At 46.9% G+C, this 18413-nt stretch overlaps 1 protein-coding gene across 3 annotated transcripts in view; it reads right to left on the reverse strand.

The window, feature by feature from the left end:
* BTBD11 (BTB domain containing 11) overlaps nucleotides 1–18413 on the reverse strand; it is a 297415-nt gene that overhangs the window by 31774 nt on the left and 247228 nt on the right. For all 3 annotated transcript variants that reach the window (XM_027595654.2, XM_027595656.2, XM_027595655.2), the window contains 7 exons: nucleotides 17451–17616; nucleotides 15133–15222; nucleotides 13088–13189; nucleotides 11022–11115; nucleotides 10770–10905; nucleotides 9838–10058; nucleotides 8192–8370 (listed from right to left, as the gene is read on the reverse strand). In XM_027595654.2, coding sequence (XP_027451455.1) covers nucleotides 8192–8370; nucleotides 9838–10058; nucleotides 10770–10905; nucleotides 11022–11115; nucleotides 13088–13189; nucleotides 15133–15222; nucleotides 17451–17616 — 988 coding nt within the window. The remainder of the gene's footprint in view (nucleotides 1–8191; nucleotides 8371–9837; nucleotides 10059–10769; nucleotides 10906–11021; nucleotides 11116–13087; nucleotides 13190–15132; nucleotides 15223–17450; nucleotides 17617–18413) is intronic.

Genomic DNA, 18413 nt, shown 5'->3' on the forward strand with positions numbered 1-18413 from the left:
AAAGCAGGAGTGGCTATATTAATATCAGATAAAGTGGAATTCAGAGCAAAGAAAATTAATAGAAGCAGAGAGGAGCATTATTTAATGATAAAAGGGTTTATTCACCAAGAAGACAATGTAGTCCTAAATGTGTATGTGCCAAACAATAGAACTGCCTTATATGTGATTCCAAAACTGACAGACTTGAAAGGAGAAACAGACAAATCCATTAATTATAGTTGAAGACTTCAACACCCCTATCTGAAACTGATAGAATAGGGAGAAAATCTGTAGGATATGGAAGAACTCAACACCACCATCAACCAAGAGAATCTTATTGACACTTATAGAATGCTCCATGTGACAACAGCAGAAAATAGTGTTTTCAAGTGTCCATGGAAGATATCAAGTTAGACCATACTTAGGGCCATAAAGCCAAACTCGAAAACTTAAAATAGTCAAGTAATACAGAAGGTATTCTCTGACCACAATGGAGTCAAACTAGAAATCAATAGCCGATAATAAGAAAATCTCCAAACATTTGGAAACCAAACAGCACACCGTTAAATAATCCATAAGTCAAGAGAAGTTCCAAGGGAAATAAAAAATAACACTGAACTGAATGAAAAATGAAAATAACACATCAAAATTTGTGGTACAACAGCCAGAGCAGCGCTGAGAAGGAGAGATACAGTATCAAATGCGTATATAAGAGAAAAAGTCTCAATAATCTAAGCTCCTACTCAACCTGGAAAAAGAAAAGCAAAATAAACCCAAAGTAAGCAAATAATAAAGATCAGAGCAGCAATCAACGAAAGTTGAAACAGGAAAATAGTAGAGAAAATAATGAAACACAGAGTTGGTTCTTTGAAAAGATGAATAAAATTGACAAACCTCTAGGAAGACTGACAGAGGAAAAAAAGAAGACACATATTAGCAAAATCAGGAATGAAACAGGCTATCATTACAGACTGTAGACATCAGAAGGATAATAAGTAGGATTATGACGAACAACTCTATCCACATAAATCTGTCAACGCAGATGAAATGAACCAATTCCCTGGGGAAAAAAAAAAGTACCCCAATGCACCTAATATTAAATAGATAATTTGAATAGCTGTATAGCTATTAAAAAATTGAATTCATAATTAAAAAAACTCTCCCTGAAAGAAATCTTCAGGGCCAGATTGAAAAAGGAAGTAATATAACTGTCCTTATTTGCAGATGACCTGATTAAGTAGAAAATCCCAGTAAATCTACAAAAAATTCCTAGAATAAATGAGTTCAGTAAGGTTGTAGAATACAAGATAAACATACAAAAATCAATTGTATTTCCTTGAGCTAGCAATGAACACATGGACCAAAAAATAAAAATATTATAATTACAATTGCTCAAAAAAAAGAAATACAAATATACAAATCTAACAAAACAGGACTTGTATGCTGCAAACTCCACAGTACTGATGAAAGAAATCAAAGACGATCGGGATGTCTGGGTGGCTCAGTCGGTTAAGCAGCTCACTCTTGATTTCTGCTCAGGTCGTGATCTCAGGGTTGTGAGATGGAGCCCTGCATTGGGTTCCGTGCTCAGCAGGGAGTCTGCTTTAGGAATCTCTCATCCTCTGCCCCTCTCCCTGTTCTCCCTCTCCCTCTAAAATAAATAATAAATCTCAAAAAAAAAATCAAAGACAATCTAAGTACATGAAGAGACATACAATTCATAAACTGAAAGATTTAATATAGTAAAGAGGTCAATTCTCACCAAATTGACATAGAAGTTTAACACAATTCCTATCAAAATCTTAGCAAGATTTTGTTGTTGTTGTTGATATAGTAAATTTACTCCAAAATTTATATGGAGGGGCACCTGGCTAGCTCAGTCAACAGAGCATGCAACTCTTGATCTCAGGGTCGTGAGTTCGAGCCCCACATCGAGGGTAGAGTTTAATTGAAAAAACCCACAAAATTTATATGGAAAGCCAAAAAACATGGCTAACATCGTTTTTAAAAAGAAGAATAAAATGGAAAGAGTAAGTCTACCTAATGTCAAGATTTACTTTATAGCTGCACTATTCAAGACGGTATGATTAATGGTGGAGAGACAGACACATAGATCAATGGACCAGAGCGGAGGACCCAGAAATAGACCCACTCAAATATGCCCAACTCACCTTTGACAAATGTGCAAAAGTAATTCAATGAAGGAGAGATAGCCTTTCCAACAAATGAAGCTGGGATACTAAACATCCACTGGCAAAACAAACAAACCAAAACCAACAAAAAACCACACACAAACAAAACTCAAAAACCTTGATGTAAGTCCCACACCTCATACAAAAACGAATGCAAAATAAATCACAGGTGTCAGTATAAAACATAAAACTAAAATTTCTAGAAAAAAATAGGAAATATTCATGATTTAGGGCGAGGCAAGGAGTTCTGATACTTGATACTCAAAGCATAATCTCCATAAAAAGAATAACTGCTCCGTTAGATTTCCTCAAAATTAAAAGCTTTTGCTCTGTGAAAGACCCCGTCAAGAGGATAAAAAGAAAAGCTACCGAATGGGAGAAAATACTGGCAGACCGCATGTCTGACAAAAGATTCGTTATCACTCAACATCAACAGCCAAAAAGCAAACAACTTAATTGGAACACAGGCAAAGACACAAGGGGACATTTCACTGAAGAGAACTGTGCAGATGGCGAGTAAGCACATGAAAATATGGTCAACACCATTAGCCATTTAGGGAAATGAAAATTAAAACCATGAGATGTCACTTCCACATCTAACAGAACGGCCAAAATAAAAAAGGGCAATAATACCAAACTGCGAGGATGTGGAGAGACGGGATCATTCCTACTTTGCTGGTGGGAATGTCAAATGGTACAGCCACTCTCTAAACAGTTTAGCACTTTCTTTAAAAACAAATCACACAATTACCATACAACCCAGCGATCGCACTCCTGGGTATTTATCCCAGAGAAATGAAGACAGACATTCATACAAAAACCTGTGCATGAATGTTTAGAACAGCTGTATTTGTAATAGCTTGAAGCTGGAAACAATCCAGCTGCCCTTCAATGGGCAGGTGGGTCTACGAACCATGGTAGGTCCATGTTATGGAGTAGTGCTCAGCAATGAAAAGAAACAAACTATGAATACATCCAACAACCTGATAAATCTTCAGAGAATTATGTTGAGTGAGAAAATCCGATTCTAAAAAGTCATATGCCATATGATCCCACTGAAATTACATTCTATTTTTTTTAAAACATTTATTTATTTATTTGTTTATTTATTTGAGAGAGGGAGAGAGAGAGAGAGGGCATGACCAGGGGGAGCACAGGGAGAGGGAGAGAGAATCTCAAGCAGACTCCATGCTGAATGTGGAGCCAGATGTGGGGCTTAATCTCACGACGCTGAGATTACGACCTGAGCCAAAACCAAGAGTCGGATGCTTAACTGACTGCGCCATCCAGAAGCCCCTGAAATTACATTCTTTTTTTTTTTTAAGATTTTATTTATTTGACAGAGAGAGACACAGCAAGAGAGAGAACACAAGCAGAGGGAGTGGGAGAGGGAGAAGGAGGCTTCCCGCTGAGCAGGGAGCCTGATGCGGGGCTCGATCCCAGGACCCAGGGATCGTGACCTGAGCCGAAGGCAGACGCCCAACGACTGAGCCACCCAGGCGCCCCCTGAAATTACATTCTTGAAATAAAATTGGAGAAATGGAGAACAGATTAGTGTTACCAGGGGGAAGACTGGGAACGGGTTTGGCTAGGAGAGTGCAACATGAGGGAATCCTGTGGGTGATGGAAATCTTCTGCATGTTGACTGTATCACATCAATATGGTGGTTGTGATATTTTACCATAGTCTAGTAAGATACTGCCAATAGGGGAAACTGCGTAAAGGCTACATAGTAGAATATAGTTTTTCTTACAACTGCATGTGAATCTATGACGATCTCAAAATCGAAAGTTTAAAAAACTTAGATGTTTCAATTAAAAATTGAGAAAAAATAAAACAGTGTACAAATCACAAGGAAAAAAGCGCACAGATCAGGTCTCGTCTCTGTCTAAAACCTCCAGTGGTGTTCTATTCACTGCACGTATGTGGAGGGACACCCGCACTTTTCACATGGAGAATGACTCCATGCGATCTGATTTTTATCTCTGATACTTCTTCCTTTGTCCCACTGCCTCAGTCACCTTGTTCTTCTTCCTATCACCTCAACACACCAAGCACGTTTCCATTAAGAGCCTCAGCTCCCACACTCCCCACTTGGAATGCTTTTGCCCCAGACCACTGCATGGCTGGAGCTTTCCCTCCCTTTGGTGGTTGCTACCTTCTCAGCGAGACCTTCCTTACATCTTGTCTAGATTACGCCTTGCCTGCCCCACCCCCAGGCACTATATCATTGTCTAATTTTTTTTTTCATAGCATGTATCAAGCTCTCACTCTCTTTTGCTGATCCATTTCCTGGCTTACCGTGTGTCTGTCCCTCCCCTGGACGTAGTAAGCTCCAGGAGGAGAAAGAACGTGTCAGTCCCATCACCACTGCTGCATAGTGAGACCTGGTGACTGTGGAATGAATCAGTGCTCTGGGGAATTACGTGTGGGAGAAACGGACCAGGAACTTTCTTTAAACAGGTGTGTATTAAGAAATGGCTATACTGTTCTGTTCCTGGAAAATCTAGAGATGCTGAATTCTTTTGAAGGTAAAATTTAGAAGAGGGAGCCAAAAAAAAAAAAAAAAAAACAATGTATGAATGAGCACAAGTCAAGGATGGGAAGGCATAAGCTTCACTTTATAGGACAGCTATATTTCTGTGAGTTGACCATAAAGTGAATTTATTTCCGGAATTTCTATCTCCTTATCCACTATTTCTTATCCATCTGATAAAACCAGATACCTGTCCACACAGAACAGCAGATGCGATCTGAACGGGACCCGCTTAATGGAAGAAGGAACAATGCTGCGCAGTTTTGTGATGTGTGGCTACTAACCACCCTCTAATAGGACGGATGGGCGGGCAAGCTTTGTAGAGCTTTCTCAACTTTTTGGATTTCTCTGCTCCCATCTCTCTCCAGTCTTCTTTTGACCATAGGGATATCACTCATGCTTGGGGAATGCTTGGCTTCACAGTGTAGCCATGGGAAATTGATCACCTCGTCTTTCCTCCTACTGGCAATATACATGATGTGTAATACCACACTTCACCAGTAGGGGTTGCCCCTGAACCTCTATATAGCAAACCCAACTCTTGAGTGCACCATCTTTCCCAGACTGTCTGCTCCTGACAGGGAGCTGCTTCTGCCTCATCCCTGGCTCCCTCCACCCTTGAAGATAGGTATGGCTGATGGGGAGCAGGCTCTAGTCCACATCTCCTGGCAAAGGCTCCTCCCTTCTTCCCAGCCCCCCCCCCCCCGCCCAGCCATTGGCTGTCTGTTAGGGGGTAGTAGCTGAGTGGGGCGTAAGGGGCCTGCTGGGGTGCTAGTAGTGTTCTCTTTCTTGGCCTAGGCGCTGATCACACAGGTATATTTACCTCGTGAAAACTCATTAGGCTCTATAGTTATGATCTGGGCACTTTTCTGTATGTATGTCATACTCCAAAACTCCAAAATAAAGTTTACTTCAAAAACCTATAGATTAGGTTTATGTAATACACAGGATGCCTTAGTAATTTCTGGAATTCCTACTATACCCTAAAAAAGGAACAAACAAAAACAAGTTAGAACCGCTAACCCTAGGAACAGATTTAGGAATGTTTTTCACTAAAGTGGTCTCTTAGGTAACTGCAGGTGAAAGCGCCACTCCATTCATTCATTCATTCTATTCATTCATTCAAAGTTGGAGGGGTGAAGAGTGAGGGGCAGGGAGAGTTTGGTTTTGAAATGCTTCCATCAGGTTTTGCTCTCTGTGGAATCGCTGTGGCTCATTACACAAGGGCTGGCACCCCCGCTCCCATTTTGGGTCCTGGTGGGGCTTCCATCAGGTGCAAATCCAGCCCGCAGGGGGCCCTGAGGCTCTGGACTAAGGCTAGGCTGCTGACGAGTATATCTCATGAGAGCTGTTCTGGACCCCAGGCCAGGTAGCCCGAGGCTCAGACAGTGGACGGGCCCTGTTGTTGCTGCTTTGTTGTTGGACCGACACTGCCACATCTGGAGAAGGCAGCTCTCCGCTCCCCTCTTCACTCTTTGGACAGCCCGTGGGCCCAGCCTGGCAAGGGGAACCCATGCTGCCCTTTTGGTTCAGAGGCCCATTCCCCCTGAGACTTCAGAGGCTCCACTGTCTTAGAGGGAACCCCAGAGTTCTAGAAAGTCTGTTCTGGAGCAAAGGGGTAAGAGGCTGGTGCTAGAGCCAGGCTGCCTGGGTTCCAGCCTCGCTCTGCCACTTACCAACTGTGTGATCTTGGGCAAGTGATCACCTGCTCTGTGCCTCGGTTTACCCATCTGTTAAATGTGGATAAGAACATTACCTCCTTCAAAGGTTGTTTGTGAGGATTGAGTTAATCCTTATAATACACTTAGAAGAGTGCCTGGCATATAGTAAATATAAAATATATACTTTAGCTTAAAAATATCCTCATTTGTGTCTTGAGACAGTTCATTATAAAAGGGTTCCAAGGTCAAATGGGTTTGGGAAACCCCTGACTGCCTTTGTGAATTAGGGTATTCGAGGCTCTGCAGGAGAGAAATTGGAGTAATCCAATGTTAGCCTGCAGAAAGAGCTGATGTTTGGCCTGTTCTCAGGTCAGTATTCGTGGCTGGTTGGTACGTGTGCTGCAACGGGATGGTTTTTACAGAACACCCTTTGGGAAATAGTGGAGGCGTCACATCCTCTGGTGAGGCCATCTTTATGACGGAGTCACTTATAAAGCACTCACTAATTTGCAGGGACAATTTGAAGGGCGCTGACTCATGTTATCTTCACAACCACCTTAAGAGGTTTAATATAATTATTGTCCCCATTTTCAGGTAGGGAAACTGAGGCCGACGGCAGTTAAGTAACTTGACTGAGCTCATAAGGTTAGGAAGTGGCATAGCGAGGCTTGAATCGCCGCAGTTTGGCTCCAGAGTCTGTGCTCTGAACCACTGTGCTATACAGGCCCTTGGGGGCCCACTGAGAAGCCCTCAGGATATGTGGAACTTGATGCACAAACTCCTCAGAGCCTCTCAGGCAGACTGGCCACCCCTGGTGCTTGCGTGGCCACAGTGGTGGGGCACTGGTCACTGTCTCTCCCTGCCCTTGGCTCTCCACCCCAGTGGATGGCTGGGGGATGGGCACACCACCACTGTCCATCCTCAAAGTTCTCTAGCAACACACACAATAATGCCACATGGCCCACTGGCTGGGACCAGACATCTATTTGGTAGTGCCGAATAAGTGACCCCAAAGAAATTTTTAAGAATTGATCTCATAATGGCCCAAGGGCTGGACTGATGTTTTAATGGGGTTGCAGCATTTCCCTATTGCAGGAATTAGGAGGCCTGTGAGGAAGGGGTGACACTCATTTGATCCTCTGTACCCGAAAAGCTTTCTCCAGGGCCTGGCTTTGCAGGATCCTCGGCAGCGTCTGTACCATTTCCCTCTTCCCGCTGAATTCCTATCTGTCCATCCAGGCCTGCTCATGTCTCTGCACCTCCGTGACACCTTCCCTGACCGACTCACACCTCTCAGAGCCCATGCCACCCAACTGAACTCTGTTTCATAAACCTCAGATGGCCTTGGGGCACATGTGTTGGCATGACTGCCCCAGTTTTTGTGTAAATTCCCTGGATTAGAAGGTATCTCTCTACTTTGTCCCATGTGCCCAAGGGCTTTGGAACATAGCAGGTGCTCAGCAAAACAGTGGCCCACAGGGGCGCTTGGGTGGCTCAGTCAGTTAAGCGTCTGCCTTCGGCTCAGGTCATGATCCCAGGGTCCTGGGATCAAGCCCCGCATCGGGCTCCCTGCTCGGCGGGAGGCCTGCTTCTCCCTCTCCCCCTCCCTCTGCTCGTGTTCCCTCTCTGGCTGTGTCTCTCTCTGTCAAATAAATAAAATCTTAAAAAACAAAAACAAAAACAGTGGCCCACAAATGACACAAGTAGCTTTAGCTAGCTGGGCACACGGTCCTCCCCAAAGGGCGGGACCAGGCTAAGGGACTGGTGAGGTCGTTCTTGTTCTCTGCCGCCGACCGACCCCAACAGCGTCAAACTTCTCCTACCTTGCTCGCTTTCAAGATCTCAAACATCAGGGGCAGGCCTTGGGTAACGAGCTCCTCCGTGTACTCTTCCTCCTGAATGGTCTTGAACTCCTTCAACAGGCACTGGATGAGAGGCCTACGGTGTTGCTGGAAGGCGATCCGCAAAGACTCTAGCCACGTGTGCAGTGTCCAAGGGACCCCTGGGAGGGGGAGGGGAGGGCATGGAGGGTAGGAGAGGACAAGACAGAAAACAACCACAACAGAAGGCGTGTTTTTATCTGGAAGCTGGCCTTTCCCCAGGACAGCACCAAATGATGAGACCAAGACAAGAGCCTGACTTGGGATGAATAGCGCCGGTGTTGCTTTTTTTCCCTGAAGACTTGCAGATGTTGAAACTGAAGATCATAATTCAGTTCCCTTAGCTATGGGTGTCCATCTGTGCACGCTGTTCACGTTACTAGGAGCTGCATTTTACCAGATATAACCATCAGGTAGAACATGGAATGGTCACACGCTGCTTATGCCTTCTCCATACTTCTGGGTCCCGACTCCGTTCACCTCCACCCCTTCTGCCTTCTGGGGGGACAGAAGCTCAGGGAGGGAAGGGTCTTGCCCGGGATGAGACAGCACATCATGCCCAGATGAGAGCTCAGAGCTGGTGAAACCTATTGGTGGACTTGACCATCTACTGCTCCATCCAGGACGGGCATGGGATGTCAGAGAGAGACTGGGAGGACAGCCCTGTGGCTCCCCTGTGCAAAACAACTTTTCCATCTGTGGGCGCTTCATCAGGCCTTCTTCCTGTAACAGAAACCTCGCCAGCAGCTCAGAGGCACAGAGGAAGAGCGCTTCTCACTACTGTTCATAAGGAGCAGGCCATTCAGAGTCCGGAGCTTCGTCATCCTGCTAAATAAGCTCTTGGGGCAATGGCATAAATGTCCCGCCTACTAAACAGTCGCTCTGAGAGAGAGGCCCACATCCAGAACAGCGGCAGGGGGTCCTCTCCTCAGGCCCTCCGCTCACCTCGACTTACCACACCAGGTCAGTTGAAGGCCCACGCTAGGTTCTACTATTCCTGTGTGGGGCCGCTGCCCCCAGACTGGGAAGGCTGGGATGGCCTGCTCCCTGGACACACGGAGGAGATGGATCCGAGCTAGCTCACTCAAGGAAGAGCCACCCCTACCTAGCTTTTCCCGAGAGTGGCTTTGCGCCCTGAAGCTCAGTGGGTGAGCCTGGTGAGGAAGTGATGCTCTCACCCTAGCTGGCTGTCTGGCCACTGCTTCATGGATCTGGGTACTCTACGGCAGTGATTCACCAACCACTGGGAACCACCTGGGATGATTGTTAAACATAAAGATTTCCGGCCTTTATCCATCCAGACCCTCGACAGCAGAGCCTCTGGGTGTAGGGCCTGGCAATCTGTATTCGGACAAGCTCCCAGGTGATTCCAATGCCTAAATTCTCTGGGTCCAGAGTTTGGGAATCATGAGAAAATGACCTGAGGATGGATGGGCCTTTGGGGATCGTGTGGGTGTTTTAGCTTAGAAGTGCTCCGGCCAGCAAATGAGAAGCTCCCTGGCCCCGTGGTGTGTGTGCACGTGTGCATGTGAGTGACCTAGGGCTGGGTGGGGGTGCCGTGCCCAGTGGTGGAGGGTGCCCGGACTGACCTATGCTCCTGATATCAATTGTGACATCCACGTAGCCATGCTCAGCGCTGTGATACATGGCCTCCCTCAGGGCTCTCAGTTTGGCCTTGCTGTTGCGGCTGGCACACAGGGGAGGCGGGGCTGCCTCCGCCAGGTCAGTCCCCTCGGCCAGAATCTCCTCCAGGGATAGGATATCACTCTTCTCCTTCTCTGGCTGAGCGAGCAGTTTGCGGAACACATTCCTGTCAATCATAAACCCAGAGAGGAAGACACTCAGAGATGGAAGGGCTTTGCCAGGGCAGGGGCAGGGTGCGGGACGTGGGGACACCACTCACGTGAGACAATGGAATGACAGGAATGACCCGGGGGGGGTGGTTTCAGAGGCCTGACCGCGGGTGCTTATGTTTTAAGGATGGAGGAGACGGTGGGGCATGGCTGACTACGTTTCCTTGAGGGCAGGCTGGAGCTAAGTGCTTTCCTCAAGTATCCAGAAGATTCTAGAACTGTGCCCTTTTAACCATCAGCCTGCATGGGGTCCCACAGTGAATCTGCTTTACTTGGTGTACGTGGAATAAAATAGGATGGGGTGAACCCCGAAGGAAATGTAGACAAGGAGTACCAAGCGTGAGAGGTTTTCTTATTTTTAAAATGGATTCTTCTCCCTTCCTGGCAGCTGAGGTGATGGGTTCTGACCAATACCGGCAAAGAGTGGAGTCTCTGTGAGGTGAAAGCTGATCAGGAAAGGACAAAACAAAGCAGTCTGAGTGGATGTGCGCTGCGTGGTTGGCTCTGAGCAGGAAGCTGGCAGTTAAGGCCACTCTGGCCAGGCCTGGGGTCTGGCCTGCCTCTGGGCCCCACATCCAGAGATGTAGTGGGTCTGGGGTAGGCCTGGGAATCTGCATTTTTAACAAGCACCACTTGGGACCTTGTGGCTTTGGCCCATCCTAGCCTACCTGTGTCCGTGGGCTGCAGCCTGGCTGAAAGAGTTCATATCACCCTGGGGGGTGGTAGAAATTCCATTCCTGTACATGGTTCCTATCAGGGGATCCGCGCCACGCTCCAACAGCAAACTAACCAGCTCAAAATTTCCTGCAAGCCCAGAGAAGGGGGTTTTATCAGCGAATCAAGCAAAGATAGAGTCACAGACACATTAAGGGCCAAGGTGGTGGAGACCCTCAGCAGGGACGAGGCTCGGTGGCTCTTACCTACGGCAGCAGCCAGCTGGAGGGGTGTTTCCGAGTAGTTCTCCTCACCGTGCTCCACGGAGCCTTCCACCTTGGCCCCGGCATCCAGGAGCAGCTGTGGAGGAAGAGCGGCCACGGAGACATTTAAAGGACATGCGCTGTGAGGACACATCAGGAAAAGCTGGCGGAAGTCAGTGTGATGCCAATGTTCCTGCCCTCCCTCTGGGTCAGGGGCCATGTGCACAGGGTGAGGGCAGCTGTATGCCAGAGGGTGAACTGACAGCCTCTTGAATCTCCTAGAAGCTCGGACTATCCAAGCGTGGTCTGTGGAAAGCAGGATCAGCATCGCCTGGGAGCTTGTTGGAAATGCTGGCTCTCAGGCGCCCCCTCGGACCAACTGAATGAGAGTTTGCATTTCAGCAGGGTCGCCAGGTGATTGTCATGTACGTTCAAGTTTCTAGAAGCTTAGATGACGCTCATGGCGCTGGAGTGCTGGAAGACTCCCTTTTGGGGGTTGGGTACACAAAGCCTCGGAGAGCATTAGAGTGGTCTCTTAGAACCACAGAATCTTGAGTTCCGAAGGACTCTGGGGACCACCTGGGCCAACCAGGCAGAAGTCCCTTCTAGAACACTCTGGGTAGTTCTGAGGATAGTTCAGCAAGTCTCCTGGCCAGTGAGATCAATCAATGAAGTGGCAGAGTGAGCTTTGAGGAGTTTACTCTGTTCTGTGCATTCCCGAAGATATCTGGGCTTCTTAAAGATGGAGGCTGTCCATGCTGGGTCTCGCTCACAGTGACTGTGCTCTCAGCACCGCTAATGGAAAATGGCCGGTGGGGGGGGGGGGAGCAATCTGCCTTCTTTACTACCTATCCAGGGCTCCCTGAGGGCATAGCCGGGAGAGGGCTGCTGACGGCATTCCATGCCTTGTGCACCTGCAGGGGAGAGGTGGCCTGACTCCCATTTGGCTTTGCTTGGCTGCCTGCCGCTTCTATTCCTGATTTAAAGGCTTGGGGAGGCCACTGCACTTTAAGGGATGGCATTTGTATCCACTAGGCTGCCCCCCGATCCCTTCTTTACTATATCCCTCTACCAGGAGTGAACTGGGCATGACATTCTACAGAGCATTCTACAGGCAGAAGTCAGCTCTCAGCGTGACACGTTACACCCTCCGCCCCCTGGAACATGACTTTGGATCTGTCTGAAGGAGTCCCATGACCGAGGAAACAAGCCAAGATTCCTGTGGATCTCCAACATTGTCCAGTGGCCCCTATAACACTCTTTCCTGCTCTGCAGACTTCTAAGAGGCTTGGACCACAAAAAAGCAAGTGTTCCTGATGTAACCAAAGCTTAGCACTAGGAGGCCAGGTGGGGTAATGGACCGGGATGCTGATATCTTTTTTTTTTTGGATGCACTGAAGACTGAGTTTAAGATCTAGAATGTACTGGATGGCTCGTTCTTGAACAACTGTACAACAACCAGAAAAAGTCCAAGCAATACATACTTAAATGCCCCAAGGACCTCAAATGAGGACATCTCTCCATACCTGGGGAGCTGTTTCAGAAGACACATGCAAAGGCCCTACTCTAGACCTCTGGGACCAGATTCTCAATAAGTAGGATCCCAGCAAGTGTCTTTTAGAACCACTCCTTTGGCGACTTGGGGATGCTTCTTTCCACTAGTTAGAAACCACTAGACTCTACACAAACACCAGGGTCACACCTAAGGGGAGGTTCTAAGGTCTCACACCAGCCAAGTCTTATGTTCATGTTACGACAAGCAAAATGAACAAATCCACAACATCACAGCTCAGGCCCCACCCCCGAGCAACCAGGAACAACTTCGTCCGTTTGCCACTTGTGTGTGTGAGGCTGCGTGTGGGTCTGTGATAATTTCATATTGGTTAAAGCCAGGCCATATAGATCATTACATATGATATTTGCGTTTATATGATATGAATGTGCTATACTTCATTGAAGTTAACCAATATGAATCCCTTAGGGAATGTGCATGCCAGGAGAGGTACAGATTTGCATAATGGAGGAGGTAAAATTAAAGGTCAGACGTGGATAGGGAAATCCATTAATACCTGAACTACAGGAATATGTCCATGCAACACAGCAAAAGTCAGAGCCGTCCAATGGCGGGTCTCGGGGTGGACGGATGGATATTTATGAGGAGTACTGACAACCTATAAACAAATTGAAGTTATTTTCAAAATGTGACCTTTCACAATATTTAGACTAGCAAATCGGACCTATCTGTGGCTGGGCACGTGGGCTAGAGATGTACGGAAGGGCATTCTGGAAGTGCCTTTGGGAAGTGTTGGTGATAGTGGGGTGGTGACTTTAAGTCCTCCATGCATCGGAAGGACTCCTTTTGGCTTCTCACCCGAAAGGAGTAAAACTGATGATTTCTGACCTCCTCTATGGTACCTTGGAGGAACTGTAATGGCAGCTACCATGAGCCAGCTCCCCAGCCTGCCCCTTCTTCCTGCTTAAGGAAGAGTGGTGCTTCTGAGGGCCACAGTAGGTCAGATAGCATGAGATGCCAGACCATGACATCCACACCTTTAGGGGAGATTCTCAGCAGCAGCAAACCTCAGGCAAGGGGAGGTCTGCTTCGAGCTTTCAAGCCAGGGAAGACCGCCACCCATCTGATTGAGTGACATTCCCATCTGGTCACAGCTCACCTTACCTATCTTCATTTCACTCTTTGGTTGGCTTCCTAGGAGACAAGGACCCTCAAGCTGCTAGAAACCTGGACACAAACCCTTCCCTGGACACACCATGAGTGAGCAATCTGATCTGGGTCTTTCAGTATGGGGGCCTCAACACACCCTAGGCCAAAAAGAGAGGCAGCAGGGCAGCTGAAGGTTGGGGTCCTGCAGGACTGGCACCCACACATGGCTTTTCTCCTGAACTCTCCTGGGGCCATCTAGCCGTGATGCCTGTTTCACTTAGAGCAGCTGAGTTCACTAATCACCTGCCAGTGGGTTGCGGGGCGAGGCCTTGAACTAGGAGCCATGGGATGGGCTAGAGAGGACCAGAGCAGCCTACCAGGACCTAAAGATGAGGAGCCCTTGCAGGGGTCTGCACGGTGCTGGGGGATTCATAACAGGCGAGAAAGTCCCCAGTACTTGAAACTTGTGATATCCAAAATGGTCTGGATGCAAAACTGTGTCTACTGCCTGTTTTCCTCAGATGAATATCAAAATCACTAGTTAAAAAAAAAAAGCACAGTACTAAGACTACAAGAATGTCTGGCTTTGAACTAACAAGGTTTTATAGGGTTGCTGAGCTAGGCTTGCAGCATGCCAACCTTCCCAGCCTCTGGGGCTGCCAATAGCTGGCTGCCAGAAAGACAGGATAGAATATGGTCAAAAAGCGTGAATTCACCTATTACAAGCCTCGCGGTGTGTGTGGGGAAACCGATATTAACCGAGTCCCAAACTTATGCTAGGTACCCTTTGTATTTATTTCTTCCAGCGACTCTCTGAGATGGGTGTGATTATTCTCTCCCTGCTGTGGATGGGGACGCCGAGGCTCCAAAAGGTTAAGCCACCTGCCCAAGCACAAAAGCAAGTTGCTAAGACTCAGCAGTTCCTGAATTTGAGCCCGAGTGTCAAATTCTAAAGCCCTTGGGGGTGTGATTTCCACTATATACCACACTGCCTCTAGGAAGCTTTGCGATTGGCCTTAAGACCTGTGGCTTCCACTCAGCCAACAGGTGAACCAATCAGGATTTGGTTGGGAGGGCGGAGGATCTGGGGGAGCTACACCTCAGGTCAGGGTACATGGACCAGCTCTGTATTAGGCAGAAAGGGCTGATAGCTCAGGGGAGCATTCTCTGCCCCATCCCCAAAGGAATGATGAGCAGTAAGAATCAGACTCAGTTCCGCTGAAGCAAATAAAAGCTGGTGCTCCCTGCAGCTTTGCTGGTTGTTTTTAAATGAAATGTACATTCAGGCTGGGGCCTTGGGATGGAGGAAATCCACCAGCTGGTCTGACCTATTTGCTGGACTGAGCACACTGAGTGGTGGCTCTTGGGAGAAAAAGCCCCCCTCCCCCCTTGCTCATTTCCCCCTGGGGGGACTGCCAGGCCGAGGGGCCCTGCAGCCCTCTGCACCCTCACCTCGACATTCAGGTCAGCTCCGGCATCCAGCAGCATCTGAACCATCGCCTCGTCCCCACGGACGCAGGCGTACATCAGGGGGGTCATGCCCTGCAGTGGGTTAAAAACCAGAGAATGGAGAGGGTTTACACGGTGGCTGTCACTCAACAACAACAAATGGAAATTCTTACTTGTGTGCAGGTGGTTATGCTTGTATTCAAAATCCAGCATTAAAAAAAACAAATGTGCCGCCCTAGGACTCATAAGGTCACAATCCCGCACATTTTGAAACCCAGAATGGAAGCAAAAAATTGGGTGGGGGATGAATTGCCTTTTTTTTTTTTTGCGATTACTTTTGCTTAAGTTGGAGTATTTTCATTTGTCTGTCCTAAGATGCAGCAGACCTAAGAGTGTTTGCTAAAACAGGTGGCTGATTTCAACTTACAGGTCTTAGGAACTCTCTGGATTCTGTGACATCAGTCCAACTACCTAATTCATAAACACTGTTTCCTTGACATTTTCTCCTTCACAATATAACAAGTGTCATCTTTGCTTTATATAAGCTGCTGGTCAGTGTCAAGGGAAATTGGATGCCTCTGAGCATGCCCCCATCACTGACGTCTGGTTTGACATTATCATTTACAAGCAAAAGGCAAGTGAATGAGGAACGGCTTTTAGGAATTCCATATTTGCCTGTGACTCTGCTTATTCTGAAGTTCTACAACCAACGGAAGGAAGGGATGGATTTTTCGATAAATGGTGCTGAGAAGGTGGCTATTTGGGAAAACATGCAAATTAGAGCTTTATCTCACACCATATGCCAAAATAATTTCTAGTTTGACTACAGACATAGAGAAAAAATTAAGACCATAAAAGACATCTCACTGGATCTGTTTCTAGGTGTAAAAGGAATGGAAGAAATCACGAATAAAAATCATTACGGTGTTGAGGACATAAAATGGAAAACATTATAAACAAAATTGAAAGGTAGACAATAAATTGAGACATATTTGTCATATTATAACAACGGGTTATATGTCTAATATGTAAAGAACTCTTCTAAATAAAGAAGACAGTAAAGCTCCAATGAAATAGTTGCAAAACATTAAGTAAAAGATTAATAGGGAAATACATATAGGTTGGAGGGTGTGTATAAGGAAACAAAGTCTCTGGAAAAGTAACTTGAGATGGAGACCATTCAGAAAGGTTGATGTGTTCGAGCCACTACTTCCACTTTTAAGAATTTCCCTAATGATGAGCATAGCCTAACACACAGGATTGTAGAATCATTATTTTGTACACCTGAAACTATTGTGTCAACTATACTTCAATTAAAAAAACCTTCCCTAATGAAACAATCAGGGATTTGAACAAAGACTTGTGTGTTTAACTCAGCCTTATTGATAAAAGTCATTAGAAACAACCTGAATAGCCAACAACTGAGAACGGTAAACTGAATTAATAATATGACCATTTAATGTAGCCGTTAAAATGATTTAAAAGAAAAATATTTAATGATACTGCAAAGCACCTTTAATATAAATTATTGGAAAAGGCAAGACATTATAAATCCCCGTTTTAAAAAAATAATGTGTGTGTGTGTGTGTGTGTGTGTGTGTGTGTGTGTGTGTGTGTGTTAGGGCTCCTTGCTGCTCAGGAAAATTCTTAGCTGCTATTCCTTCCCTGGAATTCGCTGCATGAGCTGTCCATATGAGAAACAGCTCCATCTGTCCCTTCTGACTTTCCATCTGGGGCTCACATTGAAAACTGCTGTTTGTTTTCTCTGTCCGTGACACTTTCACCCACATGGTGTCTCTTGATTGGTAGACACATGAGCCTCTCACCGTACCTCAGTTTCAGGGGCTTGGGGGACAGCTGCCTGTTTCTGAGGTGCCTCCTAGGGTTCCCCAGAATGACTTCCGTGTATCTCAAACATCCCCTGAAAGTTTGGTAAAAATACTCCCGGAGCTGTTCTGTGATGCAGTAACAGAAAGGCAGGCAGAGAACTAATTTTAACCACACTGAAAAAAGGACTTGAAGGACACATGCTAAATATAAATGATGGCTATCTGGGTGATGGCATTATTTCCTTTCTGGAATAGGCCTGTTATTCTCTACTTTCCATTTCAGCTGCAAAAGATCATGTGCAACTTCTATAAAGATGAACGAGGATGTTTTTGTATTTTAAAAACTAAAACTAACTAAATTAAAAAAAAAATCACCCTAAGTCACCAGTAGGGGGAGTGTGTGTCCAGGGCCTGCTGTTGGCCATCTTGGCATGGGACAGTGCACCTGGTGGAGGGGCGGGGGGCATCCACTCAGACTCTTGGACCCTGTACCTGTTCACTCATGGTGTTGATCCCATCGGGCCCCAGGAGAGACACTGCCTGCTTCACCAGGTCCGTCCGCCCACAGTTCAGCATCCGGAAACCCAGGTCCTGCTTAAACTTGGCTTCGATGGCCACTGCGTCCAGCTTCCGAGAAGCACAAAAGCAGTCGTCGGCCCTAAGGAAGGGAGAGATGGTCAGTTGGGTGCAGCGGCTTCCCCGGGAACTGGTCCTTGAGGACCAGGAGAGCTAGAAAGCACCAAGTATCCTTTGCATTTTCCATGTCAACGGCCTGTTCCTAGGCTGCAATTAAAATATGGATGTCTTGATCCTTTGCCCTTCTAACTGTTGCACCTCTGTCTTCCTCCATGCTTCCAGAGCATGCTGAGCTAAGTATGGTGAGAGCTAATATTTACTGAAGGTTGACCATGGGCTAGGCACTCTGCTAAACTCTTTACGTGAGTTAGTTCGTTCAACCCCCACACAGCCCCAAAAGGCAAGTACTATCATTACCCCTCTTCTAACCATGATGGTAAATACACAGATAAAGGACTTGCCCAGGGCCACAGAGCCAGCAACCTGTAGTGGACCCTGTCCCAGGCCCCTTTCTATACCCTCCTCTTGCTAACCCAGAGGGTGGAAACTGAGGAAAAGAGCCACGTGTTTAGAATTCCTGGTCCCATTCCTGCTTCTAACTAAGCCACTTTGTGGCATAAAGAAAGGTTCAGTTTGTGAGGGAACTACCTTCTTTTTTATCGTTGGAGGAAAAGAGAGGGGCTACTGTTCTCAAAAGTCCATGGCACCGAGGCTCCTGTTCATCAGTAACGCTAGGACCCGGGGGAGAGCCCTTCAGGGGTGAACCACAAAGGGAGCCTCAGGAAGTGGGTGGGATGGGTATGTGCTTGACTCTTCCTTTGGTTTCTGATGTATCATTCATCTCTGCCTGGGCAGAAGGCTACCGTGAAATAGGAACCC

This window comes from Zalophus californianus, chromosome 9 (assembly GCF_009762305.2).
Source record: "Zalophus californianus isolate mZalCal1 chromosome 9, mZalCal1.pri.v2, whole genome shotgun sequence".
Taxonomy (NCBI): domain Eukaryota; kingdom Metazoa; phylum Chordata; class Mammalia; order Carnivora; family Otariidae; genus Zalophus; species Zalophus californianus.